Raw genomic sequence first — 27,347 nt, 5'->3', positions numbered from 1 at the left:
AAATATGAGGATGTCGGTATGCCAAGATACCCATGGAACAAATGGAACTTTCATACAAATGGGTGTTCTAGACACACGTCAAAAAAAAAAAAATTTAAAATATACTTAAGAAAAGTAATTAAAAAATTTAATAATAATGAAATCAGGTAACCCTTGCATCTCATCACTATTTTTGCGTTAGTATTTGATTAAATATGAATTGCAAGTATTGATCAATTTTGTGATATAGAAAATACTTTTGGAAATATAATCAAATCACTTCATTTTATGGTATGCTTTACTCACTATTGGATAAGTTGCTAAATAATTAAACAATTTATTAAGAATAACTCTATGAATTCTCTACATGCTTGATTGAGAGTTTTTATCCATGACATTATTTTTATTGATCATAAACATGAGAATGCATACTTGGTATACCTTTGAATATATGCATTATAAATACTAAGATCAAAGAATTCTTTTTGGCATATAAAATTAACTTATGCTAGTATGGATCTAATTTCAAAAGACCATTGTTATTAGTTTACTTAGATTATCTTCTGCAAGGTCAAAGTTTGCTATGCATGTTAACTAAGGAAACAAATAAGAATCAATTTCTAAATTTAAAGATGTTGTTTCCATCACTAAGTTTTCAAAAGCTTACATTGGATATGTTCTTGGCAAATAAAATTGAAGTATTTTCTGTAATCTTGTAAAAGTGTTTCAAATGAAAAAGGTTTCCAAACTATGAAGATAAAGAGTATCATGGCACAGTGTTGAAAACCAAAATTCTGTTAAGTTTTGCACAGAAAATAATATTGAATACAATTGTTTCTGCACCAAGAACACCATAAGTAAAATATGGTTAATAGAATCCTTGAAGAAATGAAAAAGGCAATGTTGTATGATAGTCATCTACTTAAATAATTTTTTGTTAAAAGCTATCATCATTGCTTATCATACATATGGTTTCTATTAAATCTATTTTTGATGAAAACTACTTTTGATCTTCTGAAAAATAGAAAATGAACTATTGCATATCTTTCATATTTTTCAGTCGTACATATTATGCTTGATATATTCTTATGAAAATAATGCCAAATCTGATAAAGATATTTCTATCCTTAGATATCATTCATCAAGCAATGCATATAGAATATTCAATGAAAAGATTCTAGTTGTAGAAATATCAATTCATTTTATTCTTTATGAGACTAATGATTTATTATCAAGATACTAAAATCAAATTATATATGTATATGGTTAATCTTTTACATATAACAATCTGAAAACTTGTTAATAATTAGAACCAAATTGAGTTTTTCAGAAATGCACTTAATGAAGAAAAATTGATGACTACTAAAAGACCAAATCAAGAAAAGATGAAATAGATCTTGATGAAATTCTTGCATGATTAGAAGTAAAGATCACCATTATCATTTGCTTGCTTTATGAGCTTTATATTCTGTCAAATGAATGTGTAGAATGCACTCCTATGTGGTTATTTCATTAGAAAAGATCTATATAAAATAACCACCTTATTTGAAAATACTCATTACAAATATGATAAAATAATATGTGATTTGGAACAGGCATCAAAAGCATGATATATAAAAGCTTGAGTAACTTTTTGATAAAAAGTAATAATGATAAATCTATACATTAAAAAGATGAATCTGTGATATCTTGCTTGCTCAAAGCATACATTGATGGCATCATTTTTGTTCTACTAATGAAGATTTATATGGAGATTTTACTAAGCTCATGCAAAGTGAGTTTGAATTATGTATAATGAATGAATTAACATTTTTTTTTCTCGAACTCCAAATTAAGACAAACAAGAAAGGGGATCTTCATTGACCAAAGTTAGTCCACAAGAAAACTCTTATAGAAGATTGGCATGAAGAAGGTATATCTATGACCCCATCTTGTAGAATTTGAAAAGGATGAGCAAAGTAGATCTATTGTTTTAAAGCTGTATTGAAGCATGATAGAATAATTATTTTATCATACAGCTAGTAGACCAGATTGTATACTCATTATGTGTCCTTGTGCAAGACTTCAATCTAACTCTAATGAATCATATTTTATTGATAACAAATGAATCATAATCTGAATTTTGATAGAAACAACTATTTAAGATAAATTGATTAAAACTTAGCTAACATGTCTTATTGATAATTATCTTAAGCAAATAGAATCTAAGCTAAATTGATTCTGAAAATAAAAAATTGATTTGACCTTGATAAATCTTCCTATTGCTTCACATGCTTATCCTTGAACCTTCTTGGTTAATGAAACTATCTCTTTAGTTCAAGTGACATGTGTTTGCTTATATTTAGGCAATCTCTTGAGTAAAGTGACTCAACATTCAATTGTTGTCATATCTTATGATTGAGTCACCTAGTTAAGAAATATGCTATATGAATGTTTTATATCTTGAAGAAACTAATGACTTTCCTTCAAGAAAGAAAAGAATTTTGTTAATAATGCAGGATCCTTGAGCAAGAAAATGAGAGACTTCAACTTGAAGGATATCTCCACGTAAGATACAATAAACATTCACATGCAAACAAGAGAGAGGACCTTCTTCAGCCAAAAGTTCACACATAAGAAATCTAGTTTGACTTGAAGAATATAGAATGAATAGGTAATTTTAGATACCTCTCTCATAAATTAGCTGAGCAAAGTCAATAACTTAAATCTTATTGTGGCATGGTTAAAATCTTTAATTATTAATTTCTTGATATCATGTCTATATATGTATTAATTGACTTATGCTTTTTAGAAATTGATTCATGGTTTGCTCAAACTAAAATGTTCCTTTGCCTATATCATAACCATGAAATACACAAGTATATGCTTAAAATGCTGATTTAAATTGACTTGTGAGAAGCTATGAATTCTTAAGCATAATGAAAATATTGTTTGCATGATATACATCTATATGATATATAAGATTATTTCTTTATTCTGCTCCTTCATGTAAATTACTTGAGAATAACAAAAAGAGAGAGAGATAAAGAAAAGAAAATGGATATTATTCAAGAGAAGTAAAATCTAAGTGAAGGCAAATACTCCAATCTTAAGGAAAAGCAAAACAAGCATAATATATTCGGTACATTTGTGAGACTTGTGTGAGCATTCTTTTGGAAGGGATGAAATCCGTAATTAATTACACTTAAACAGGAAGAGTTTGAAGTGAACATTTTAACATTTCTATATTGCTCATCATAGGGATGGTGCCAATGGGGAGGCTAGTGGTAGTACCCGGCACTATTTGACCCAACTATTCGGTGTAGGGTATATTAGGGACGGCACAAGAGGGAGGCTAGTGGTAGTACCTCGTGCCCCTTCTAACTCCACCGGATAGGGAGCAAATAGAGTATAGAACATAAGAAAGTAAAAACGAAAAACAATATCAAAATGTTCGTTAATTGGTTAAGAAAAGAAATTCAAAAAAAAATGAGGAAATGAATGACAAAGTAAATGAAAGTATATAAGAAGAATCAAGTCAAGTTTTAATCACTTGGAAACACACCTTAAGGATGAAATTAGTGGAAGATTATATTTAAATAGGGGGAGTTTATTTGAAAAGAATTGATTTTGATCCTTGACATGCTTGTTCTTAATATTTTAATGCATGACTTAACACATAATATATTTTGCATGTGGCATGATGTTTTGAATTATGGGTTCTCAATATTTTGTAATGCTCCATGCTTGGATAAGTTGATTGAAATATGTTTTAACTTTGCTCACTAGTCTTTGCTTCACCCTTGCCTCAAACTAACTTGTGTTCCAATGCTTGAATGTTTGAAATACTACATAAAGTTTTTTTTATAAGTAATATTAAAAAGAAATTTCAGTTTTATCATTCACGATTATCTTTGAAAGTTAAATAGATTTACAAAAAGAAGAAGAGAAGGATATTTCTATTTAGGCAAAATGAATTGATCTTGATCTAACTTTTTACTTGCCTAACTTTGATACATAATGTCCTAATACTTGTTAAAATATCCTCCATTTTGTATCGAAACTCAATATTAAATACAAAGATTCTGAAAGTGCTCTAATGTTATTGAAATATATGTTTTCAATCTTAGTGATTTAAGATGAGCTACAATGTAGAAGATATATATCTCAAATTATAATTTTGAAAGCCTTCTTGAAAATTCTTATGAAAATTCAGAATCTGATTTTGTATAAAAGCTTAAACTTAACTTAAAAATGCTTATATCGTTACATCTTTGTAACCTTAGTTATATGCTTCAATGATCGCGTCATTCAGGAGAATAACTCAATATGATTTCTAAATGAAAATTTTAACATAAGAAAAACAGAATTAATTTTGACGCCTTGGTTGATTGTCTCGATACGCATCCGAAACATATCTTTTCTTATCCTTAAAGTATACTAATATTGGTCTAAATGATGTGTCTTTCAATGCTCTTGATTGCAAACAAATATTTTTAAATATATGATTTTATTTTCATATTAAAAAAATTTATTGTGCTTCATGTATACATTGCTGAAAAACTATGATTAAGAAATTGAGTTCTATAAATATATATACTTCAATGATCATCTATATATTTTTCTCTCCTACATTATTAAAGACTTCCATCAAAATATATATATATATATTATTATTAAAAGAGTGAATGATCTTAAGTCTAGAAACATTTCAGCTCACTCAAATGATTCTTAAAAGAAAGAAAATGTAAATGCTTTTGAAAGAATTTGAGCTTCAAATGAATTATTTTCTGATTAATATTTCTATACATTTTCTCAAAGATTTAGAGAAAGCATAACTTGTTCTTGAAGGATTAGAAAGAGTAATTGGTACAAATTTTGAATAATTCTAGATCACTCTACATTCTCGATATCATAGAATTTCAGTTCTATTCACGCTTATCATCAAAATCTGAAATTCAACAAAGAAAAGAATGATTAAAGAAGAATGCATCTTTTGAGGGGGAGCTTTGGATATTCAATCTAAATGCAAAATATCACGTCCATTTGATAAATATCTTCTATATGTTATGGATTGATTTTGATGAACCTCCTTATATTGCAAGACTTGCTTTAATTATATAATAAGTTTATACCTTAGAGTTCTATAAAGATTGTCTTATCTCAAACCTTGAGTCTTATGAAAATAAGCTGAAACTTATAGAAAATATATTTTCGAGATTGACAATTTTATTTAACATTATCTTCAAATTCTAAACTCTTAAATGGAATGATCAATTAAGGAGGAGAAAGAAAATTTCAGAAGGAGAGATCTTATGGAACTTAATCGCATAAATCTATAACTAAAGGAGAGAGAAAGAATACTAAATGAAAAGTGATCCTAATACTCTCCAATATGTATCATCTGAAATTTAAATCTGAAAATCTTTATGATACACCTTGAGGCTTGTTATTTGGTTAATATATCTTATGCATAAATCATGAACCAAATTGCAAGTCAAACAGTTGATCTTAAGAGCCTCTAACTTAATGAAAAAGGGGGAGAATAATGTGTTGAATTTTTTTGAGTATCTCTCAGAAAATCTATTTTGGAATTCACTAATGAGTCCTAATTGGCTTGCTCTTTAGAACTTCAATTTTGTGCCAATTCATATTTTTATGTATCAAAATGTGCTTATTTTTAAAGGAATAAAAGAAAGTCTTTAAAAGAACTCTAAAAGAACTTTCAAAGCTTAGCATTTTATGTATGCTTTAAGATATATCATAAATCTCATGAATTCATATTTTGGTATTTATGCCACAATATTTCTATATCTTAAAAGAACTTTGAAATCATTAAGAGTTAATGATCCAACATGATGTTATATTATTCGAGTATATAAGTTTTGATATTATACTCCAAAAAATTTGATTAGATTGTTCTCATGTTGCTTAAATACTTAATATATTGGGCAAAAGATCTTAAATGAACAAGCTTTCATACTTATTATTAAAGAATGGTTAGATTTTTATTCGTGCTTTCTTTGAATATCATTCTTGGTACTTCTTGAATTAACTTGAGAAAGATTCCACCTACACTTGATTTGAAAACTATCTTTGGAACCACATTCGATGTGTTCTCATTATAATTGGCTCTGATCTATGCTTATTAATCTTTTTCTAACATTATTGCCTTGAGTTATATGATTCATATTCTTGCAATAATTTGACATGCAAATCAGAGTACAAAAAGAAAAAGAAATATTCAAGTATTCTTATCTTTGTGCTTAATGTTTCATTATCTTGCAACCTTTTTGATGTTGTCAAAAAGGGGAAGAAATATCTAAGTATATGCTCATAATGCTTTATGTGTTGATTATGTTAAGTTGATTAAATCTAAAGCATTATCATGAAGTATATTTTAAAAATATATATTTTCTACTTCAAACAACTTAGCTATGCATTACTTCTAGAACACAACATATTTTATATTGCATATACGCCAAGTTTTGTCATCATCAAAAAGGGGGAGACTGATGACCCAAAGATTGATTTAAAGATTGATTTTGATGATCACAAAACCTTGAAGTATAAATACTAATGTTTGTGTTGCAAGAAGAAAGATAATTTGTTTTGCAAGGAACATAGCAAGTTGGAAAAATACAAGAAGGCCTCAAAAGCTCTCAAGAAAAGTTGGAAGAAACCTACACTTCATTGGCCCAAGTTTCAAGTTCAAAGAATTCAAGTTGGAGGAGCAAATTTTAAAAAAAGATTCAAAAGAATAGTCCTCGAGTCGACTCCTGGAAGTTTAGAGTCGACTTTGGCACTCTGGAGTTTCAAGGAACAGTGCTCGAGTCGACTCCAGGACTCTACGAGTCGACTCCGACTGAGAACAGGCAAAAAGACAGAGAGTTGTTTTTCAACGCTACAATGCTCGAGTCGACTCCAACTTCAGCGCTACAGTGCGGAGTCGACTCCCAGCTACAGTGCCGGCAGACTACTATTCACGAGTCGACTCCTATTTCAGCCGAGTCGACTCCTGCTTCAGCCGAGTCGACTCCTGCTTCAGCCGAGTCGACTCTAGCACACTGGGAGGCATAACGGCTAGTTTTTTCTTGACTCCAACGGCTCTATTTTTGTCTCTAACGGCTAGATTTTTGTTTCCACGCCATCAAAAGCTATAAAATCAAGAGGAGAGCTAGGGGAGAAGTATGGAAGTGGGAGAGAACATTTAGGGAAGAGATTTCAAAGAGATTACAAGAGAAAGCTCCCAAAAGCACAAAAGGGCCATTCAAAGTAAAAGAGAGAGAAGAAGAGCATCCAAGTGAATCCCAAAGCTTCCTCACCAACTGTGTGCTGCCTCGGTGATCCTCTACTTCATGCAAAATCAGAAGAGGGTCAAGTAAAGAAGAAGCCGAGTTCCTTCATCTACAAATTTGTTTGAGGGCTTCTTCTCTTTACTCTACTTGTTTACATTGCTATATTTGCTTGTTTAAGAAGCTTGTATTTGTTTTAAATTCTTGTTCTAATATCTTGTAACTTGATTCAATCAAGGGATTGAATCAAGGGGTTAAGGTTTGTTGGTGAGCCAAAGGAAAAAACCAACGTTGTAAGGTTGTGGTTGGTGAGCCTTTGGAAAAACCAACTGGGTTGATTGTAAACCCGGAAAACAATCATTGTAAGGTTGTGGTTGGTGAGCCTTTGGAAAAACCAACTGGGTTGATTGTGAACCCGGAAAACAATCGTTGTAAGGTTGTGGTTGGTGAGCCTTTGGGAAAACCAACTGGGTTGGATTGTGAGCCCGTGAAAACAATCGGTTGGTTCTAGTTGGTGAGCCTGTGAAAACCGACCGAGTTCGTTGTGATCTCGCAAAACAACAAGTTGGGTTGTGAGCTTGTAAAACAACCAACTGTAATCTGAGGGATTATAGTGAAATTTCCAAGAGGTCTTGGGGGGTGGATGTAGGTGCTGGGGTGCACCGAACCACTATACATCTTTGTGTTTGTGATGCCTTATCTCTTGTATTTCATGCCTTACATTCATGCTTGATTATGTAATATCTCTAGCTTTGTTTTCTATAGAGTTACAAGTGATTGTTTAGAATTTGCTTAGCTTCCACTCCACTCTTACCATACACATAGATTAAAATTGATCATACAACTATAAGTTAATTTTAGATCAATTGCACCCTAAAGCCATAGTATAATTGCTCTAGCTTAATTTTTCACTGCTTTACTTGTAATTGCCTAGAGCTTAAGTAAATAACATCTTATCATTCCGCTGCATTCTATTCAAAGTAAAAATTAGGGAACATAATTTTTAGAAAACCCAATTTACCCCCCCTCTTGGGTTGTCACCTTGGGCAACAATATGGCTTCGATGTCGGATGTCTGGAAGGAAACCTACATTAATCTCATCCCGAAGCGCTAGGAAGTGATGGCACCCAGCTACTTTAGGTCGATTAGTCTTTGCACTACTCTTTATAAGGTAGTATCGAAAATTATGGTGGGCAGGATAAAGTCGTTGCTGCCTAGACTCATCAGCCAGGAGCAGGAAGCTTTTGTGAGTAGCCGCAACATCACTGATGATGTCCTAATTGTCCAGGAGATGATGTAGGATTTGCAGCATGCCCCTTATCAGCGAAGCTTCATGGTATTGGAGCTGGATATGGAGAGAGCTTATGACAGAGTTTACTGAGACTTCCTCCAGGGCGCTTGATAGCTTTGGGTTTATGAGACTTGGACTAGCTGGGTTCTAGGTTGTGTGCAGAAGTCGTCCTTCTCTATTCTGATCAATGGGACGTCGTCGCCTTCCTTCCACTCCACTATCGGACTACATCAAGGTTGCCTTTTGTCTCCTTGTTTGTTCATTATTTGTGCTGATGTGTTATCTCGAGCCTTGTGGGCATCGTGTTAGGAATGGATGATGGAACGCCTACGTGCTAGCCCCGGGAGCCCGACCGATCTCTCACTTTCTATTTGTAAACGACTGCATCCTTTTAGCTAGGGCGAGGATGAGGGACACTTGACCCTGAAATACATTTTAGAGGACTATTATGAGGCATCAAGTCAGAAGGTAAATCTTCTCGAGTCAACCATCTGCTTCAGTCCGAAGACCAAGCTGTGGAAAAAGTAGGCCATCAGGGAGCTCCTTGGCATGAGGGAGCAATAGGGGTCATGGAGTTACCTTAGCATCCCTATCATCGGGAGGAGACTGAGGATGACGGAGTGCCTCAGCATGGTGCAACACATCCAAGAGCATCTTGAGGGTTAGAGAGCTGCCTCATTATCCATTATCGGAAGCCTGACTCTAGTGAGATCGGCCCTTAGCTCCATAATAGTTTTCTCATATCCAACATAGTTATTGTGAAGATGGTGTTGTTGAGGATCGAGCGACTGCTCCAAAGCTTCTAGAGGATCCTGCTGGCGTGGGGTACCATTTGCTAGCAGATTCTGGAAGGAGGGTTAGATGTCCAGTCTCTACTTACAAGGAAAGAGGCACTAATCGCTAGACATACTGTGAGACTAGTCCTTGAGCCTCAGTGCCTTTGGAGTCAGGTGATAACAACCCATTCGGACGGGTAACTGCAGGCGGGGCAGTTCAGAGTAGTCGAATGTGCTCCTTTATATGGAGGAAGATCTATAAGTATGTTCACACTTGTTGCCCAAGGAGACAACCCAAGAGGGGGGGTGAATTGGATTTTAATTAATTATTGATCAATTAAAAATAAGGTGAGTGATTAACTAAATCTATTGCAAGTGAATTAGTTAGATCACTAAATGCAATGAGTGAAGAGAGAGAAAGAGACAAGGTCCAATACAAACATAGAAAGGTTTATAGTGGTTCGGAGCCAACTCTTGCTCCTACATCCACTCCCCAAGCCGCACGTGGGAGTTCACTATAATCCCTAGGATTACAGCCGGTTGTTTTGCAAGCTCATTACCTAACTTGTTGTTTTCACGAGGTCGCAACAAACTGGGTTGGTTTTCACAGGCTCATCGACTAGAACCACTCAATTGTTTTTCCGGGTTCACAATCAAACTCAGTTGGTTTTTTCCGGTTCACCAACCACAACCTTACACTGTTGGTTTTATCTTTGGCTCACCAACAAACCTTACAACCCTTGATTCAATTCCCTGATTGAATCAAGTACAAACACAAGAGTTTAAAGTTCACAAGAATAGCTTCTAAAAAGCAATTATGAAACAATATAAACAAGATTGAGTTAGAAGCCCTCAAACAGATTTGAGATGAGGAAGTGGGGACTTCTCGATTTCTGAGTCTCCTCTTGAATGAGCCGAAGAATGTAAGACAGTAGGTAGAGCTTTGAATGCGAAGGAATCCTCTTTGATTTGAGTTTAATACACTTCTTCCTTCTTTTGCTTGGATTTACTCTACGGAAGCTCTTGGTGGTTGAAAAACCTTTAATGCTCAAATCGAATAACTCTTTTATTGTCTACTACTGTTCACTCTAGCTATTTAAGTGATTCATTTCGAAAAATAGCCGTTAGAGAGTGATTTGGAGCCGTTCTGACCCGTCTGCATAATCTGACAATGTATCCGTTGGGATCAGAGTCAACTCACGCGATCTGGAGTCGACTTGTCTGTTACTGGAGTCGACTCGCGCTTTACTGGAGACGACTCGCCCACTGTTCTAGATTTGAATTAAAGTGCATGCGTCATCCTAGGGTCGACTCGGACCAAACTGGAGTCGACTCGCCAACAGCTGGAGACGACTCAGGCACTTAGGGGTCGGCTCGTTCTCAGGGTTTCAGAAACCCAACTTTCTGTTTTTCTTTCTCGAGTCGACTCGGGTTTACTTGGAGTCGACTCGGCTGTCTTGAGAGGCGACTCGAGATCTTCGGAAGACGTCTCGTTCTCATAGACCAGAAAATTGATTCTCTGTCTTTTGAACTGATCTGCCTCGGAGTCGACTCGAGCCTTGTTGGAGTCGACTCGGCTAACTTGGGGGTCGACTTTGGAACACTTGGAGTCGACTCGTTCACAGGGTCTCTGAAATTGAATCTCTGCCTTTCAGACTGCTTCCCTCTGGGAGTCGACTCGGGACCATCTGAAGTCGACTCGGCTGATGTGGAAGGCGACTCGTAGTCTTAGCGAGTCGGCTTGCTGACAGGGTCTCAAAACTAACATTCTGTCTTTTTGTCAGCTTTTCCATGGAGTTAACTCGGGACCATCTGGAGTCGACTCGCCAAGTATCGGAGTCGACTCGAAACCTTTTGGAGTCGACTCGCTAACAGGATCTCGGAGTCGACTCGAAACCTTTTGGAGTCGACTCGCTAACAGGATCTCGGAGTCGATTCGGAGAGTTCCGGAGTCGACTCGAGCTTGTGCCAGAAACTTCAAGTATCCCGGAGTCGACTCGTGATGCAGACTTTGGTTCAAATAGAGTTCAATACTTAACCAAAATACTCTGAACCAAAGCCCAAGGCACTTAGACAGAAATTCATAAAGATTTACCTGAAATACTAGATTGAATTTATTAGAACAACATAAGGCATACTCAAATGCTTTGAGCTCATCAAAATCAATTAGGGAATACTCAATCACTCCACAACACTACTTTGGCTAACACGAGATGGCTGATTGGAGATGGGTGCAGCATGGATGTTGTGGAGGACCCTTGGGTGGATACTGTCCCGATGAGGCTCTGGCCGACCATAGTTAATGTTAAGGTCATTGATGGTTTGCGGATTAGCGATATCCTCCTCCTTGACAAGGTAGGGTGGGACTCCAGTCGGATCGGCCATCTATTTTAAAAGCACCTTGTAGAGAGAGTACAGTGGCTGGCGGTCTGGAATGTGCTGGTCCGAATGTGAAGGTTTGATGTACGTCCTGCAGCCCCAGAGTCAAAGTGAGGGACATCTACGGCCTTCTTCAGAGTGAGCAGCATCTGAGGCAGGACTGTGCCTGAATCTAGAGGTTTGGTCTTCACCCAAGAGTAGCCTTTTTCCTTTAGAAGGTGACTTGGGGTCGGCTATCGATAAGGTCTGTCCTAAGTAGGCGCAAACTGAGCATCCAATGCACTGCCCTGGATGCGAGGTGGAAGAGTCTGTGGACCATGTTCTGCTCTAGTGCGATCGAGCTATGAGGATGTGGAGGCTTGTTGATATCCCGCCGGATGCTTTGTATGTCTGACTCCTTCACCCAGGCATTTAGATAGTGGGCCGTCACACCTTAGACCCAGTACATGGCCATTAGGGCAACGTATATTGCTTACTCTATTTAGCTAGCCAGGAATGCCTGAATGTTTGGAGAGAGCAGCGCTACACCAAGATTCGTCATGGAGAGGGCCCGAGTGCAAGTTGCAGAGATCACCCATACAGGTCCATCGGATAGCCCGTTAACAGCACAAGACATTTGAAACTCTACCTTTACTCTTGTAGCACCTCGGATGGTGTACATCACCTAAGAGCCCCCACTCCGGAGTGTCCTCAAGGTTAACTTCGATGAATGTATTTTGGATGGTGGCAGGAGGGATGGAGTGGATTTTGTAATCAAAGCTCCGAACTCTAGAGTGGTGGCAGCCAATGGATGCCCAATCTTTAACATTTCTGTCCCTGGACGGAGCTGAGGGCAGCTTGGGCTGGTCCATGTCATGTGCGGCGTGTAATGCTGGCCAATGCAATCCTGCTCGAGGTGAATCGGCTGGATCCAGGGGTGCACTGGTAACAAGGGTGACCACCATCCCCTGCTTTAGGATATCTAAGGCATGGCAAGCGGAGACATTGCCTTTCGGGCCAAGCATGTCTATAGGAAGGCTAATGGAGCTGTGGATTAGGTGGCTTCTTTTGTGGCTAACCATTTTTAAGAGTTCTCTGGACTAGTGAGGGGGAGCTGCCTAGAGCACCCCATGACTTGTTATATTTTGAATTTTTTGAGATATATTTATAGTAAAATTGTATGAGTCATCTATTGTAGCTAAAAAAACAAAAAAAACAATAAGGCATATAAGCTGTTCGAATAAAAAAATAGAAGTTACTAGAAGATTAGTGCAAAAACGAGGATTCATAAAATCAACGAACTAGGAGGAAAAGGACTAATGCTTATTGTTATGGATTTCATGGCTCGACAAGGCACCTAAACTTCTTCAAAGAAAGCAATCCACTGGTAGTTCCGCCGAGTGAATTGATGTAGATCTGAGGATAGAGATAAATGGCATGAGAGTACCCATGAATGCTTGAGAGTTTTTTAGACCTCGGCACATGTGATGCACGTGGATGTGAGAATCAGCAGCCATATTCTTTCGCTCTTTGGTTGATGTGATGTATGAAGACTATCTTTTATATAACTCGATTACTTCCACCGTGACGCGATATCTCTCTTTTTTCCAGAAGTCTGAGAACTAAACCAGAGTAGTATCGCACTCATAGGAGACTGAATTCGTGCATACATAATATATATATATATATACATATATATACATATATATATACATATATATATACATATACATATACATATATATATAGATACACATACATATCATATATATCTATATATATAGAAATGATACTGATGATGTGTTCTGGCATTTACTATTTTAAGGATTTAAATATTAAAATTTATAAAGTTTGATGTTCTTTATACATCCAATGGTAAAGAGTAATTAAAATTATATTAGAAAAGAGTAATACCAGCAATGGATGTGTAGTTCTCCTCTTGTGTTCAGACCTTGATATAAACCATGATTTTAAGTAATGATGTCATAACCATTATAATAGCCATTATAGTGATTTCAGCCACTGCCTTTCACGTTATCAAGATAAATAACATACAAAAATTATAATGATGATTATTTTTTATTATTTTCCATTGTGACAGAACATTATAATTTAAATAATGAGCATTGTTTTCACTTGTACATTTTTTTAAATAACATAATATTTCTGAAACAATTTTTTACCTCAAAATTTTCTCTAAAAATTTCATTATTTTATCTAATGAAAAATGAAGGAAAAGATAATGTTGTTATTCTTTAATTATTACCCATTATAATTCCATTATAGCAATCATTATTTTAGAAAGTACTTTAATATCAAAATTTTAAAAGTAACATTTTGAGACAAATAACAGTTATTGTAGCATTAGTAGTGATGAATAATGGGTTACAGTTTATGGTTGCTAAAACCTTGATACAAAGTCCGACAATGAGGAAATGAAGGAGGGAAGACGCAGAAAGAGTTTAAATGCATTCACGTATAATTCACCATAAATATTTATCAAAGAATCATTCACTTGAATTACCTAATCTAGGGATCATAATTCCTGGGGAGAAACCTGCTAATTATTTATAATAAAGTTACTGCATTTGCAAATTATGACGCCTCCAAAAGCCATGCACTCAAAAATACGGATGACTAGTCAATCATAACTAAAGACCGTAGTCACCACAGGCACAAGTTTTCTTCCGTATAACAAGTGTAGTTCCTCTGGTGCATTTGAGCCTGGCATAACTGAAACAAGTTATTTCAAGCACCGTCTCATGCATATGACTCCACGTATGGAACACTTAAACTAGGGCTAACAAACAAGCAAACTATCTGTGGGTTGGCTTGAGTTCAACTCGCTCAATTAAGAAATGAGCTGAACTAGAACAAGGCATAGCTTGCTTGAGCTCATATTTGAATTAGTTCAAAACACTAATGTATAAAGAGAATTTTACAAAAAAGATATAGTTACTTTTCAATTTGCAGGCTCGATATTGTTGTTCTATTTTCATAGATTTTTGTACAAGTTTTGAATGGAATTTGCAAAAAAATTATGAATAATTGATTTTAGAATACAGTTCGTAAAATAAAAAATCTACGTGGATCTTGTGCAAGGTTGTTATTTTTGCATTCTACTTCTCGTTCTCTGACGAGTTACAACATTAGTTGCTTATTCTATATATTTATTATTGATGAATTTTATGACATTTTTGAACTGTAAACATGTCTAAAACTTCTGTAAAAGGTATTAACATGATAGGTCAAAAATATGTAAATAAAAGTTAGAAGCCCCCTTCCACACTAGCTAACTCACAATGTTAGTTTAAATTGCAAAGTTCTGAATGAAATTTTTACAAAGCTATGAATAGTTGATTATATTTAAATATAATTAGGATACCAGAAAGCTTGCTTGGACCTTTTGCAAGTTCAACAATATGTTAGCTTTAAAGCCATTTATTGTGCTCTAACAAGTTATAATACTAGCCGTTGATCTATATATTTATTATTTATCAATATAATAAACCAGTTATTATGCTAGATATATTTTTGAACTATATCCTTTGCTTATACCTTATTCGAAACATATGTAAACAGTATCAAAAGCTTGTGCAAGTTTTAAACATACCAAGATAAAATTCCAGCCGGGATCGGCTAAGCAAATTTATTTCTATGAAACCTAAAAACGTAAAACAGTATTCAATTTGCAAAATAAGAGAGCTTTTTTGACAAAATCCTAATATATAAATATCATATATATATATATATATATATATATATATATATATATATATATATATAGTATACTATTATAATAATTATTATCTATATAAAAAATTATGGAACCCATAAATAATTATTTTTATATTTATTTATTAGAAATTAAGGTAGACTATGTATAACACAGTGCATTCCACCCATGAACCATGCTCGAAATATAATCTAGATTAAAAGTTCCAAAAGATCTCGAGCTCAACTAAAAATTAAATAAGCTAGCTCCGGCTTGACCATAAAACCAGCTAAGCTAAAGTTAGACCTGGCTCAACTTGTGTTCAGCACATTTAAACCTCTAACTCAAACTGATGGAAGATGCACAAGAGAACAAGTAGATTGACAGAAGAAATGCCAATTTAAGATCTTGTATTACAGAAAGAGCAGTTTGTTACGAAGATGAAAAATGAGTTTTTTTTAAAAAACATAAAGGAAATGAAAGAAACTAACCTAATCCTAAAACTCAGTACCTATTGACCCCCGCCACTCCCAAAACAAACAGCCCCTCCCCAAAGACATCCTCATACAAGGACATTAGACGCTAGAGCCACAGAACTAGTTCCCCCTGCATCTGACCTATGCGACATCTAAATTTATAAGCACGCACATTGGAACAAATCACTAAACTAGAGACTGCCAGCCATTGTTCACAGCATCCTAAGAGGTCCATGATTCTGATGAGAAAGCCATCAGGTCCACAGCTCACACAGCAAAATCTCCTGTATCCACCAATCCGTGTGGCACACGAAAACTTCAACCAAAAGAACTCTACCCGCTCAAAATGCTGCAGCGTTCCTAATCCCCGTTATCCTCCAAAGCATCATGCTTTATAGACCCAACCCAAGTTATCATGAACACACTCTACCATGAAACCCTCACGCAGTAGAAGCCAAGCTCAAATTCAACCTGCCACAACAAACAGACGCAAAAACAACCAGGCAGAGCAGTATAAAGATAACACAGCACAATATAGCCAAGTTTGAAATTATAAGTAAGTAAATGCATGCCTTATTGCTTGTTTCTGCACAGGTTCTGAAGTCATTCCTCCACGAGCATCCAAGGTCATCACCAGTGCAGAATTCGGCTACACAAGCAAAAAAAAGGAGGGGGGGCCAAAGGGTCAGTCGATGATCAACTACATCATTAGCAACTTACGACGCAATATAGATGTGCAACAGCAAGTAGATGCGAGACCTCTAACTCCTCCAGCAGGCCATTCTGAAAAACTCCGTTTAAGCACTCGCTCTCCAAGAGGCCCACCTCTGTAGCTATTTCATGAAGTCTTCTTGTTGAGACTTCCTGACTGTCACTAGAATCAGTGTTCTCACCGTTCCCGTCACCTTCCACTTGCTTCTCTAAGAAAGCCACCTCCTCATCTAAACTGCTGCCAATATCATTCTGGACATCCATCCTGCGATCGAATTGTTTCTGCTGCAGTTGAGCTTCAGAGTATTTACTAACACCAGTAGAAGCAAATTCTTTCATTTTAAGATAATTCCCAGACCCATGCTGAACAATGTCAACCGAGTTCTTATCCAGGTCCATATCAGAAATTTGTGTATCAGGCGATGTCTCCATATCCAGAGAAGCAGAAGTTCCTCCTGAACCACCATTTACAACTTCAGGTGAACCAAACAAAAGTTGATTAGGACTAACGGATGCCCGCTTCTCTGGTTTATTTGGTTCTGCACCATCATCTATGGCAAACTTTTTTCTTTTGGACCATCCATCCGAAGAGCCACACTCACAATCATCAGCTCCATCTTCACTGGATTTTTCTGCCTTCAGCTGGATTGTAAGTTTAGAGGGTCGAGATCTCTTGTACCCTTCTGGAAACACAAAAGAAGAAATCTGCCTCCTACGAACGTGAGAAACAAAGATTTCCATTCCTGGCTTCCAAAACATGTACATGTTAACTGAATGCCTGAACTCATCAACCGTTACACGTATATCAAATTGCTGTCCTTCATGAATTCTAACCCCCCGTTTCCTTTGCAAACCCATGAAAAAGGCGCAATGCGAACACTGTTTTGAAGTGTCTGTATATTCATGGGGATATGGGTGACACTGCAACATACCATAAGTGTCCCGCTCAATCTGTAAAAATGCCAGATAAAAGAATAATGAAAGAAATTATCATTAGTGTAGACCTTCTAATATATAGTTGACATGCAGCAGAGGATTAAAATATCCAGTGTACCACATCCCCATGACAAATTACAGAGATTACTGACCACCGGGTTCGAAAGAACTTCGCCTTGTTATGGGGAGAACCCCAAAAGCATGGAATTTACCTTCAAAGTCAGCTGCCTCAGTCGAGATTCCACCCATCCCTTCCATAGACACAAATCATCAGCATCTGCAGCAACTATGTCAACCTGAAGGTAGTTCTTGTAATTATCAAAGAAAAGGTAAGGTTCAAACAAAGCACTCCAACAAGACTTGTTGAGCTCAATCTCCTGAGAACACAGCAGAAAACAAGTGAAGCAGAAGTATGTATTTACAAAGTCCCTGCCTCAATAAAACCATAAATTTCATACCTCACATATTCTATTACCAAGATCAAACTGATCATTCATGACGCGTAAGGTGCTTGTGGAGACATTGTAGCTAGAGTTCATGCAAGGATATGAAGGTGTAATTATTGGCATATGATGTGTTCGGTCCCGAGGGTTCTTACGTGGATCCCAAACAGGAAACCCAAGTTCATCTTCCTCAATTGGACAAAGCATCACAGGATTTGGCCAGCGCCATTGAGTATAAACTCTAAAGAACCGGGAAACTAGCATACTGGGTACAGCATTAGGATATAGCTGGCACACACGGGCAACCAATAAAGCCCAATTGACACCCCCAAGAAAACCAGTTACCTGAGCAAAGCAAAGATGCCTGAAACATATTAGGGAAAGAAATAAAATTGAGGAATCTGCCTTTAGGGAGCAGAGCAATCTTACGTTTGAATAAACACCACGCCTCTTTGCCCAAAACTTTATGCATCTTAGAGTCGTCCGGAAATGCTATGAAGAACATAAATGTTTCAGAAAAGTAATGCTGGAATCTGCTATTAAAACAAACAATCTTACAAATGGTACCTCGACGTTGGGGACAAGTCGAAGAATCTGGTCTGCCACTCTGCAGCCATTCAGACTTCGAACAGTGAATTCATCAACATTGTAAAGAACCAATCTATTGGAGATGTCCAAATCCTGCATAGTAGTTAGTACAAGAAATAACCATTATATTAAAAAAATAACAAACAAAAAAAAGGCAGATATGACTTACATGAGGCATTTAATTATTACCTCCAGGATTCTGTTTAAATAACTGGGATAATATAAAAATCATCTAAGTGCAGAACCAGTTAGCCAATGTGTGGCTCCTGGCATTGCTGATAAGTACTACAAAGTGCACAAGTGGCTGACTGACATAATATCACCTGCAGATTCTTGATATAAAATTTGAAAAAACGAGTATACAGTCTCTAGGCAAAATATAACTATTTATGGCTTATTCAATTGATGAAGCCCCATGCAACCAACTGAAATGATTCTTAGAATCACTTTAGATGAGGCTCTAAGATTGCGTCAAGTATAATAAATTACTCTTCATCCCAGAAAGCTCTAAGATGCCAGAACACAGGTCATTATATGGTCCTCCTTCCATCCACAAATGTAACTCTATGAGTGAATAAGGGAATTTAAAGGGTTATGCTGGAGAACAAACCAACTAGTGAAGATGACATTTTGGAAAAAATAAAGCATAAAAAGATGCAACTCATCTCTATACAGGAATGAAGATAACTAAGAACTGGAAGATGCTAAACGGAACTTGCTCACAAGGGCTAAAGATTAAAAAAAAATTGCAAGATATAATTAGTTGGATGCCCATCATGATGAAATATTTTTTCCATATGAAGCTCAATAACAATTAGTTTCTCATAAGCAATACAATAAACAAAGGTATTTGTCAAGAGAAGCATCAATGGTCGCTACCCTTCATATATTTGACCGCATGTATTATCAGTTAATATCAAGAGGACTCCTCATCCTTGAATTCACCCCAGAAAATGCACATGAACCTCACAAATATTAGTTTACATTGTTCTTTGCTAGCATAAGAGAAGGTTATTTCAATTATTAATGGAGTGACAAAAAGAAGCATAACAGTTACCAAAAGGAAAAAAAGAATTTGAATTATAATTATCAAAAGGTCAAATATGGAAGGAACAACCTTGGGCAGATAAAAACCTAACAAACCAAAATGAATATGATTATCAATCATGACAACATACCTAAGATACAGATAAGGAAAACATCATCTCTTGCCTTTAAAAAAAAGAGAGAGTGAGCATCATCTCCATTAGCATATCAACACTCGCACACTAACCCCTCCCATGGTAAACAACATAATTTTTTTTTAAAAAAAAGAAGAATTTGCAAGAAAAAAGAGAGAACAAGTGGATAGGGGTATGCCCAGCGTGTGAAAAGCCATAGAAGCTTACGAAAAGAATCCATGCAAATAAAATGGAAAATAACAAATCAATAAGAAGCTTATAGGCCCAAAATTTGGTCAAAACTGCATAAAAAGCTAAATTCATGACCTAGCAGTACGAGAAGCTTGTTACAGACGATAAACTACTTATCTATGTGAGGCATTATCATGCCACAGACCTTGTGAAAGAAACTGAGATTCATCAGAATGGAAGAGAAACATGGAACTATCAGCAAGTAATATAGCAAAAGCTTATAAATAGAATGCATGGCAAGAAAACCATGACAGTGCTTCTTCGCTTATTTGATTTTTGGTTAACGAATATAGTAAAAGTAACCCCAGGATCTAATTCCAGCAGACTTAAGCCCAACTTTGTTAAAATCTGGGTCTCAATTGAGAGTTCTAACATACCCAAAAGATATGAGTCAGTGTTTGGTTTCGGTCCCTAACAAGTTGATTAAATGAGTATCTTCATGGAAGAACTACAAACTATATGCATCTACTATATATCTGCTCTTAAGCGAGGCAAAACATTACTTTTATCGAAAAAAAGGTTGGCGCTTCAATTAAGCGTAAACCAAAAGGTGAGGAACACTTTCCTTGCAGTACTACCAAATGCACTTTCTTACAAGTATTTTCTGTAAACTGTTGTTTCTAAGCAATGTCAGGCATGCTAATGCTGTGAAACCTGCACTTGCAGGGGGGTGGGGGCATAAGGCCATGACATAAACGTAGAGATAACCTACTGCAAAGTTCATAATAAAAAATGTCTCTAAACACATATCATTATTCATAAACAGTACTTAGATACCAACTCATTTCACACACTTCACAAACAAAAACCAAAAGGAAACTTTCACTTGGAAGTTCGTTAAAAGCAATTGCCTTAGAAAAATGGGGAAGAAACAAGCATTAAAAATATTCAAACTAAAGTATAAATGAAAATCATAAACTTAAAACCAGCATAAACTACATTGAAAAATGAATCTAAAAAAAAATTAATTTGAAGCACATCCAAGGTGACAGGGTAAAAGAAAGGGATGAGAAACAATCTGCGAAAAAATATAAATTTGACCATCAGTTATATGAAAATATAATAAGCAACAGATCCTTAAAACCTCGTTAAAGAAAACTTCTGATAGTGAAGCCAAGATGAATTGCGGATAAGTGCCAAAATAAAATCAGTGTACACATCTCCCAGCAACCAACTTACTTCAGGAACAACTAGGAGAGAGATACTGGCATAAAGAAGATCAATAGATATCCCATTAAATTTGAGTTTCATAACAGGAACATGAGCATCTGGCACTGGTTGTAGTTCAGTCACTTCTTCCATGCCTGCCAAAATGTCGTGCAGTATAGTGAAGAAGTCCTGCAGAAAGGAGTCAGCAAACTCAGAACTTAGGCATAACGGATACAAACATCAAAAGAATGGACTAAACAAATTAAAATTACCTCTTGATTAACATATGAAGGTCCAACACAGAGAGCATCAATGTCAGTCCCTGGTCCATGCACCTGTCAACATATTTCAATTACGAATTATGTTCGTGCAAACCTTCAAATGATAAGCAACAGAGTAGTAAGAAAGTGTAGTTGTACTAAAAGTTGAACTAGGAGAATAAAGCTTGAAGTGCTTAAAAAGTACTAGTCAGAATAATGAACAAAGCCTGCTATCTAAAAGGAAAAGTAAAAAAAACAGCTGAGTTAGTTAACATGCGCTAAGGAACCACCAGTGCATATATCGTACAAAATGAGAATGTTTATGATGAAGAAGAGGCAGAGCTCCAAGGCAATAAATAAACCATAAACCAACATTATCACTTTATTCTCTGCAGGTAACTAACTTTTGAACAGAGGTGATCTATGCTAGTTTGCATCAGAAGCATAACAAAGTAAAGGCCAAGACTTGAGCAAACATTAATTACAAGTTTTCCGGTGTGTGATACAAGACAGGTAGCACAAAAGCAAAAGATTGAATATTTATCCATGTACATATACACAAAACTTATGTTGCATGATCCAGCACTTATTCATTTTTTCCACACATGCGCAGCACTTATGGTCAACCTCATTTTAAATAATCAATAGGCCATAAAACTATTTTGAGGCAACCCATCTATATTCAAGTTTTAAACCCCTGCAAGCACAGAAAAAGACTAAAATTGTTGTGCACATGGTTTGAAGTTCTGGCCAAAACTTTGAAACCAAAAGACAAACTTATTAGTTTTTGCCAAACTGATCCAAAACCCAGAATGGTAACAGAAATTCAGCTAATGCATGCTTATGTTCCAAATATATGGCAAACAGGGGCAACTCATTCTAAATTTTTGACCTTTTTTCAATTCTGAGAAGCATTAATTCAGAATAAATTTGAAAATTGCAGTTTCTGTGAAGGATTGGAAACATTGACATATTGGGTTCGGAGAGATTTAGAGGAGTAAATTTTGGCATGGGCTTAGCTATGCTAGAGATTTAACTTGATAGACATTTAGATTTTATTGTCAAATATGCATCAAACAATAAAATGATACAATAGAAAATAAAATGATATGGAATATAATTGCTAAATCATTTACTGGAAGGACAAAGAAAAAGAAAACAAGCATACATGATCTCATACGTATAGATAACCAAAACAATATAATCAAAGGTCTGAACAGTGTAACATACTCTAAATGATGTCTACTTTGTTTTCTTGACTTGTTCAATCATCATTTTCTGAAGTATTCCTAATTTTTACCCAACTGAAACTGATTTTACCCATCCAAAATCAAAGCCAAGTTTCAAAATGTTGGAATGGCCATTGCAGTGGTCAAAAGGATGCGAATTTGCCTGTAGTTTTCATAAGGGCCCAACATGGTGCAGCTTAACGGGGTAAAAAATTCCAACAAAAGGCATCACTTATTGATTTACTTGGGGCTTGAAGAAAATGAAGCTTCCCGTGTTGCACCAACACCTCATTTAGATGAGAATGGAAAAATTTTGTACAAGACAGAAATAAGGCCACTAGTATTTCCATCAGAATGTTGGACAAAACTAAGAGGACAAACACATTCTTATATCTTAAAATTTGAAAGGGATATTAATTTACATATGTTTTCTTAATAGATCTGATCTAACAATTTTCTTTAGAAGAAAAAAGAAAACAGAAAGAAAATACGATCTACTTCAAATGATAGAGTCAATCAAGTGGTACCTAGTGTTATATTAATTGCTGACAACAAAAGTAATCCCTTGTATATGGAATCAGCTAAATAGTCAAGAACATGTTACTATAGGCTTTTAGTTTAATATCAACATTATGTGAATGTTGCCAAATTACAAGACAAAGTAACCTTCGACATGAGAAGGTTTACTAAGAAATCCAGAATGGTAGCTGGCAAGTAGGACACCAATCATATTGGTCTCCAAAATCTCCCCCAAAACTAGAAAAATTAGAAAAGGGTAAAATTTTACACAGGGAACAACTACATTTATCTCTAAGGCACAAGCCAAAAACCAAAAACTTAAAAACGGAGACGCATTCCTTATCAACAAAGAAAGGAGAAAGATTCCAATCAAAGACAATACAAGGAGGAAGGATGGCAGAATCCATATGTAGTGAATTTGAGGTCATGTTGGCATCTAAAGATGTCTTTTATGATTTAACATTATTGTTCCTCTAGTTTACATCAAAAGGTAAGACATTTTACAAAAAGTCTCATTTTATGAAAAAATGACATCGAGATACTGAACCACCATTTCAAAACTTCAAAATTTTTAATATTCTCAAGCCAAATTTATGATCCAACTAATCGAACTCTTTTCCTAAATTTCAGAGATATTTTATTTTCGTTATTTAAAAAAAAAACAACAAATGCAACAGGTTGAACAATATTAATGGGTAAGCGATGCAAAGGGTGCCGAATGGTCGAGTAGGTGAAGTCTTTTGTCTTGATACAGGAGACATAGGATTGATCCCGTCCTCACTCCCATATTTCAATCAGGCTTCTACCAGTCCTCATTCTTAAAAATTTGCCAAAAAAAAAGCGTATGTACTGCAAAAATAAAATAAAAGTATCAGACATGTGCATACAAGAGTAACATAGGTAATAAGGCACTATAATGCTGAGATGAAGTGATGAGGAAGAGACTAGGTGATATATGTCAAACATAAAAACAACCAAATATTGTCTGGGTAGGATGGTGTACCATAATTCGTGGTAAGATATTAAATTGCAAAATGTTCTCTCTCTCTCTCTCTGTGTGTGTGTGTGTGTGCATGTGTGTCTATCTCTATGCGTGTGTGTTTGTGTGGGCTGGGTGGGGATGGTTGGTTATGAAAACTAAAATAGAAACTGTGGAGGACTTGAGAAGGATTGGTCTGACTGAATTTAACCCTAACTCTGACTGGACAGTTCAGAAGTTCATGAAATGAAATCAACCACAAATTAAAAAGACATGGGCCATGATCCTTTTCGTTATTCTCATGTTTAAACACAGTAAAATGAATCAAATCACAATAGTTTCTGAACTTGTTTAATGAAAAGACCAATACTTTGCATCTTGTTCATTCAATTGTTCAGGGAGAAACTCCAGGGTTGAACTGCACTATGTTAGTTGGAAAAGACAAGGAAAAAACAGCAGTCGTAGCCTTAGCTATGTTAAATCAGTCAAAAATGGAAGACAGGGATCCTGATGCCTCTGATTGTTCAAGTACTATAAAAATAAATAAATAAGCATCACTAATACAAAAATTTCGGTATTACAAATTCCAAATAGAATGTTACACATTTTCGTTGCTACTTACCAAATATGCTTTCATCCATATCATCATCTTTGTATTAAAAACTCAATATTATACAATCCGTAAGGGATTTCACATCAGTCCAACTCCAAACAGTTAAATGAACAGTTGAAAAAAAAAAAATCAAGAAAAAGGCCTCCAACTATGACAGGATAAATTTCTTGCTTACCCCCAAGCGATAAGAACCAAATGTGAAGATGATGGCATTAGCATCCGCAACCATTTGATCAGTATACCCTCTCTGGCGGGTTAACTGCCTCACCCAGCTTTTGACAATCTAAGATATCCACCAATCAAACATGAAGACTTCAGTTAACAGGAAAACTAGATTCAAGAAATTTCCAGCATTGGGTATAACTTGCAGAACAACAATATCCATTCAGCTAAACATGTGGGAATAATTATTACAAGAAAATTAAACGACCTATGACTACAGGAAAGGAGACAAAAGGTAATGAACCATCGAGACATCACATCCTACAAAATACAGGTTAAAAATGAACTGATAGCTGTGACATGTTGGTAAGCATGTATCCGTTTCTGTCGCATAAGAGAACCAATTTGCTTGTTATGGAAAGTTAAATAATGTGCGTGTGTTTTGTGTGAAGAAATCCATCAAAACAACATAACCATATGGCCTCTTTCATGTTCATTTCATTTTTATAAATTGGTAACAGGAGAGCATATAAGATATAACTATGTGAAATTCTAATACAGTCTTTGGCATTGATGCAATATCATAGCATATTAACTATCATAAGACCTGTCAAATTAAAGGGGAACAACCTGTGTGAAAACCCAATTGATAGCAAAATTCCCCACCAATAGTATCTTTTATTGTTTTGAAGGGAACGTAGCTATCAGATAAACAAGAATAGTCACCTGATCTATCTGTCCTAGAACCTCTTCCCTCTTCGCTGCTTCTTCCTTGTTCTCATAGAGACCAGAGTCGGCCAAGAACTATAATCAGAGAGGGAAAAAAAAGAGCATATTAGAAAAGGATACCCGCAAAAATAAGAAACCTACTTGATATATGAGGCAAGAAGAGTGAAAGAAACATACTTTCTCTAATTCCACGGTTCTCCGGAGATCTGCCTCCGTTGGGCCAGCGGTGGAGATTGGTTTCGTTACACCATACAGCCTCTGAGCTTGCGGCGGCCTCCTACCAACCTCGAAGCTACCCATCTCCCACCCTACCCCCAAAACCCGCTCCCCCCACCCCACTACCCCCCGACCAAAAAAAAAATCCTGGCAAAACCTAAATCAAGAAACTACCTAATCCGCCGACGCACCTAAAAAGACAAAACTTAGAACGAGTTCTAACGGAAAATTCAAGACTCTTTAATCACTTAGAAGAACAAAACCTAGAAAAAGAATTCAGATGTCCATCGAACAATCTCAGATAGAAGATTGTTCTAGAATCGGAAAGATGTGACAGAGACACACGAAGCGCCGGGATTGAAGAACAAATCCCTGAAAACATCAAGAAAATCGTTTCTTGACTCGATACCGACTGAATAACCACCGAAATAACAAGTCTTTTTTTCAGAACAAAAATCCCTATAATTCTACAAGAATCCAGATATCGATGATCCCACGATCATCAAAAAAAAAAAAAAAAAGCGTGTCGAAATTAAAATCACTGAGTCCAGAATCATAAGCAAATTTGCAACCCAGGAAGAGAAATACAGACAGAAATCAAAGAGAACAAGGGATCAAACCAGACAGCAAGCATCGATCTTGGACTGCTGAGATCTTCGGATCGAACGCCGGAAGGAGATGCCGCACGCGGGAGAGAGAAAGAGAGAGAGGGGAGCAGGGAAGGGAGGGGAGTGGCTCGGGAGCGCTCTCCGGCGGTTTTCGGAAGCTGTTTTCGAGACCGGGACTCCTTCGGCAGGCCCGGACGTGCATTCTTGGCTTCTGGACGATATTTTATAGCGGCTAAAATATCTCTCTTTTTTTGATAAAAAACAACTGTGGACGGTCGTGATTCAATGGCCTTTGTTGGACGGTCCGCTGGGTGTGGGGCCTCCTTGTTCTAGTCAGACTGGAAAAGTGGGCCGGGCTGGGCCGGGCAATATCCTTTGAACTTCGGGTCGGGCTTAGATCCAAAAATTTTTGAATAATTGAAACTCGAATCCGACCCTAACCTGAGAACAAACCCAAGTCTAAGCCCGATACGAATCTGATTAGGGAAGCTCCAATTACCCATTTGAGCTCAAAATAGATCTGACTCGCATCTAATAGAAATCTAGTATTTCATACTGTTATTTCATAAGCAAATGGGCTAGTCAAAAACTAAGCTCTTCTCTATAACACATGTAAATGATACATGATACATCATTCTCGACTCAACCATTCTATTTTATTTTTTATTTCCTTACCATTCTTTTCAAAAAACAACATAAAAAAAATAAATGAATTTGGCCCTGATCATGTTGGGGTACTGACATACTCAAGTCAGGAAAATATGAGTTTTACATTTAAGCCCAAACTCGATCTCAACTCTTTTAAACTTAGCCCATAGCCCGACCCAAAGTCGGCCAGCTTGATGGTCCTCAGGCTAGACTAAGCCCAGAGCCTAAGCCCATTTCCAAACTGGGCTTAGAAAACGGCAAAAGAATGAGAATGGA

The 27,347-nt window shown here is 36.2% G+C and overlaps 1 protein-coding gene and 1 long non-coding RNA gene across 5 annotated transcripts; both read right to left on the bottom strand.

Moving 5' to 3' along the window:
- Window positions 1–5,929: 5,929 nt before the first annotated feature.
- On the bottom strand, window positions 5,930–15,396 carry LOC148715418 (uncharacterized). The gene is made up of 2 exons (XR_015971398.1): window positions 11,218–15,396; window positions 5,930–11,171 (listed from the first exon to the last, which is right to left on the bottom strand). It is a non-coding gene; the product is annotated as an uncharacterized LOC148715418 (long non-coding RNA).
- Window positions 15,397–15,773: 377 nt separating this feature from the next.
- LOC103696079 (nuclear poly(A) polymerase 4-like) lies at window positions 15,774–26,650 on the bottom strand. 4 transcript variants are annotated; one of them, XM_039125375.2, is made up of 13 exons: window positions 26,436–26,621; window positions 25,777–26,282; window positions 25,597–25,674; window positions 24,884–24,991; window positions 21,381–21,443; window positions 21,139–21,297; window positions 18,527–18,640; window positions 18,389–18,451; window positions 17,975–18,304; window positions 17,729–17,893; window positions 16,629–17,531; window positions 16,442–16,518; window positions 15,774–16,340 (listed from the first exon to the last, which is right to left on the bottom strand). In XM_039125375.2, exons 2-13 carry the CDS (start codon window positions 25,897–25,899, stop codon window positions 16,310–16,312), a joined length of 2,214 nt encoding a protein of 737 aa, XP_038981303.1. In that variant the 5' UTR covers window positions 25,900–26,282; window positions 26,436–26,621; the 3' UTR covers window positions 15,774–16,309. The 4 variants fall into 4 exon arrangements, with proteins under 4 accessions (XP_038981303.1, XP_008775820.1, XP_008775817.1 ...); XM_008777598.5 differs by having other exon boundaries at window positions 25,777–26,187; XM_008777595.5 differs by having other exon boundaries at window positions 25,777–26,650.
- Window positions 26,651–27,347: the final 697 nt, after the last annotated feature.

The sequence above is a fragment of the Phoenix dactylifera genome, chromosome 1 (genome assembly GCF_051530095.1).
Source record: "Phoenix dactylifera cultivar Ajwa chromosome 1, Ajwa_hap1_PhDact_Kaust_v1.1, whole genome shotgun sequence".
In the NCBI taxonomy this organism is placed as follows: domain Eukaryota; kingdom Viridiplantae; phylum Streptophyta; class Magnoliopsida; order Arecales; family Arecaceae; genus Phoenix; species Phoenix dactylifera.
The sequence above is the reverse complement of the archived record's forward strand: the minus strand, read 5'-3'. Positions and strand labels throughout refer to the sequence as shown.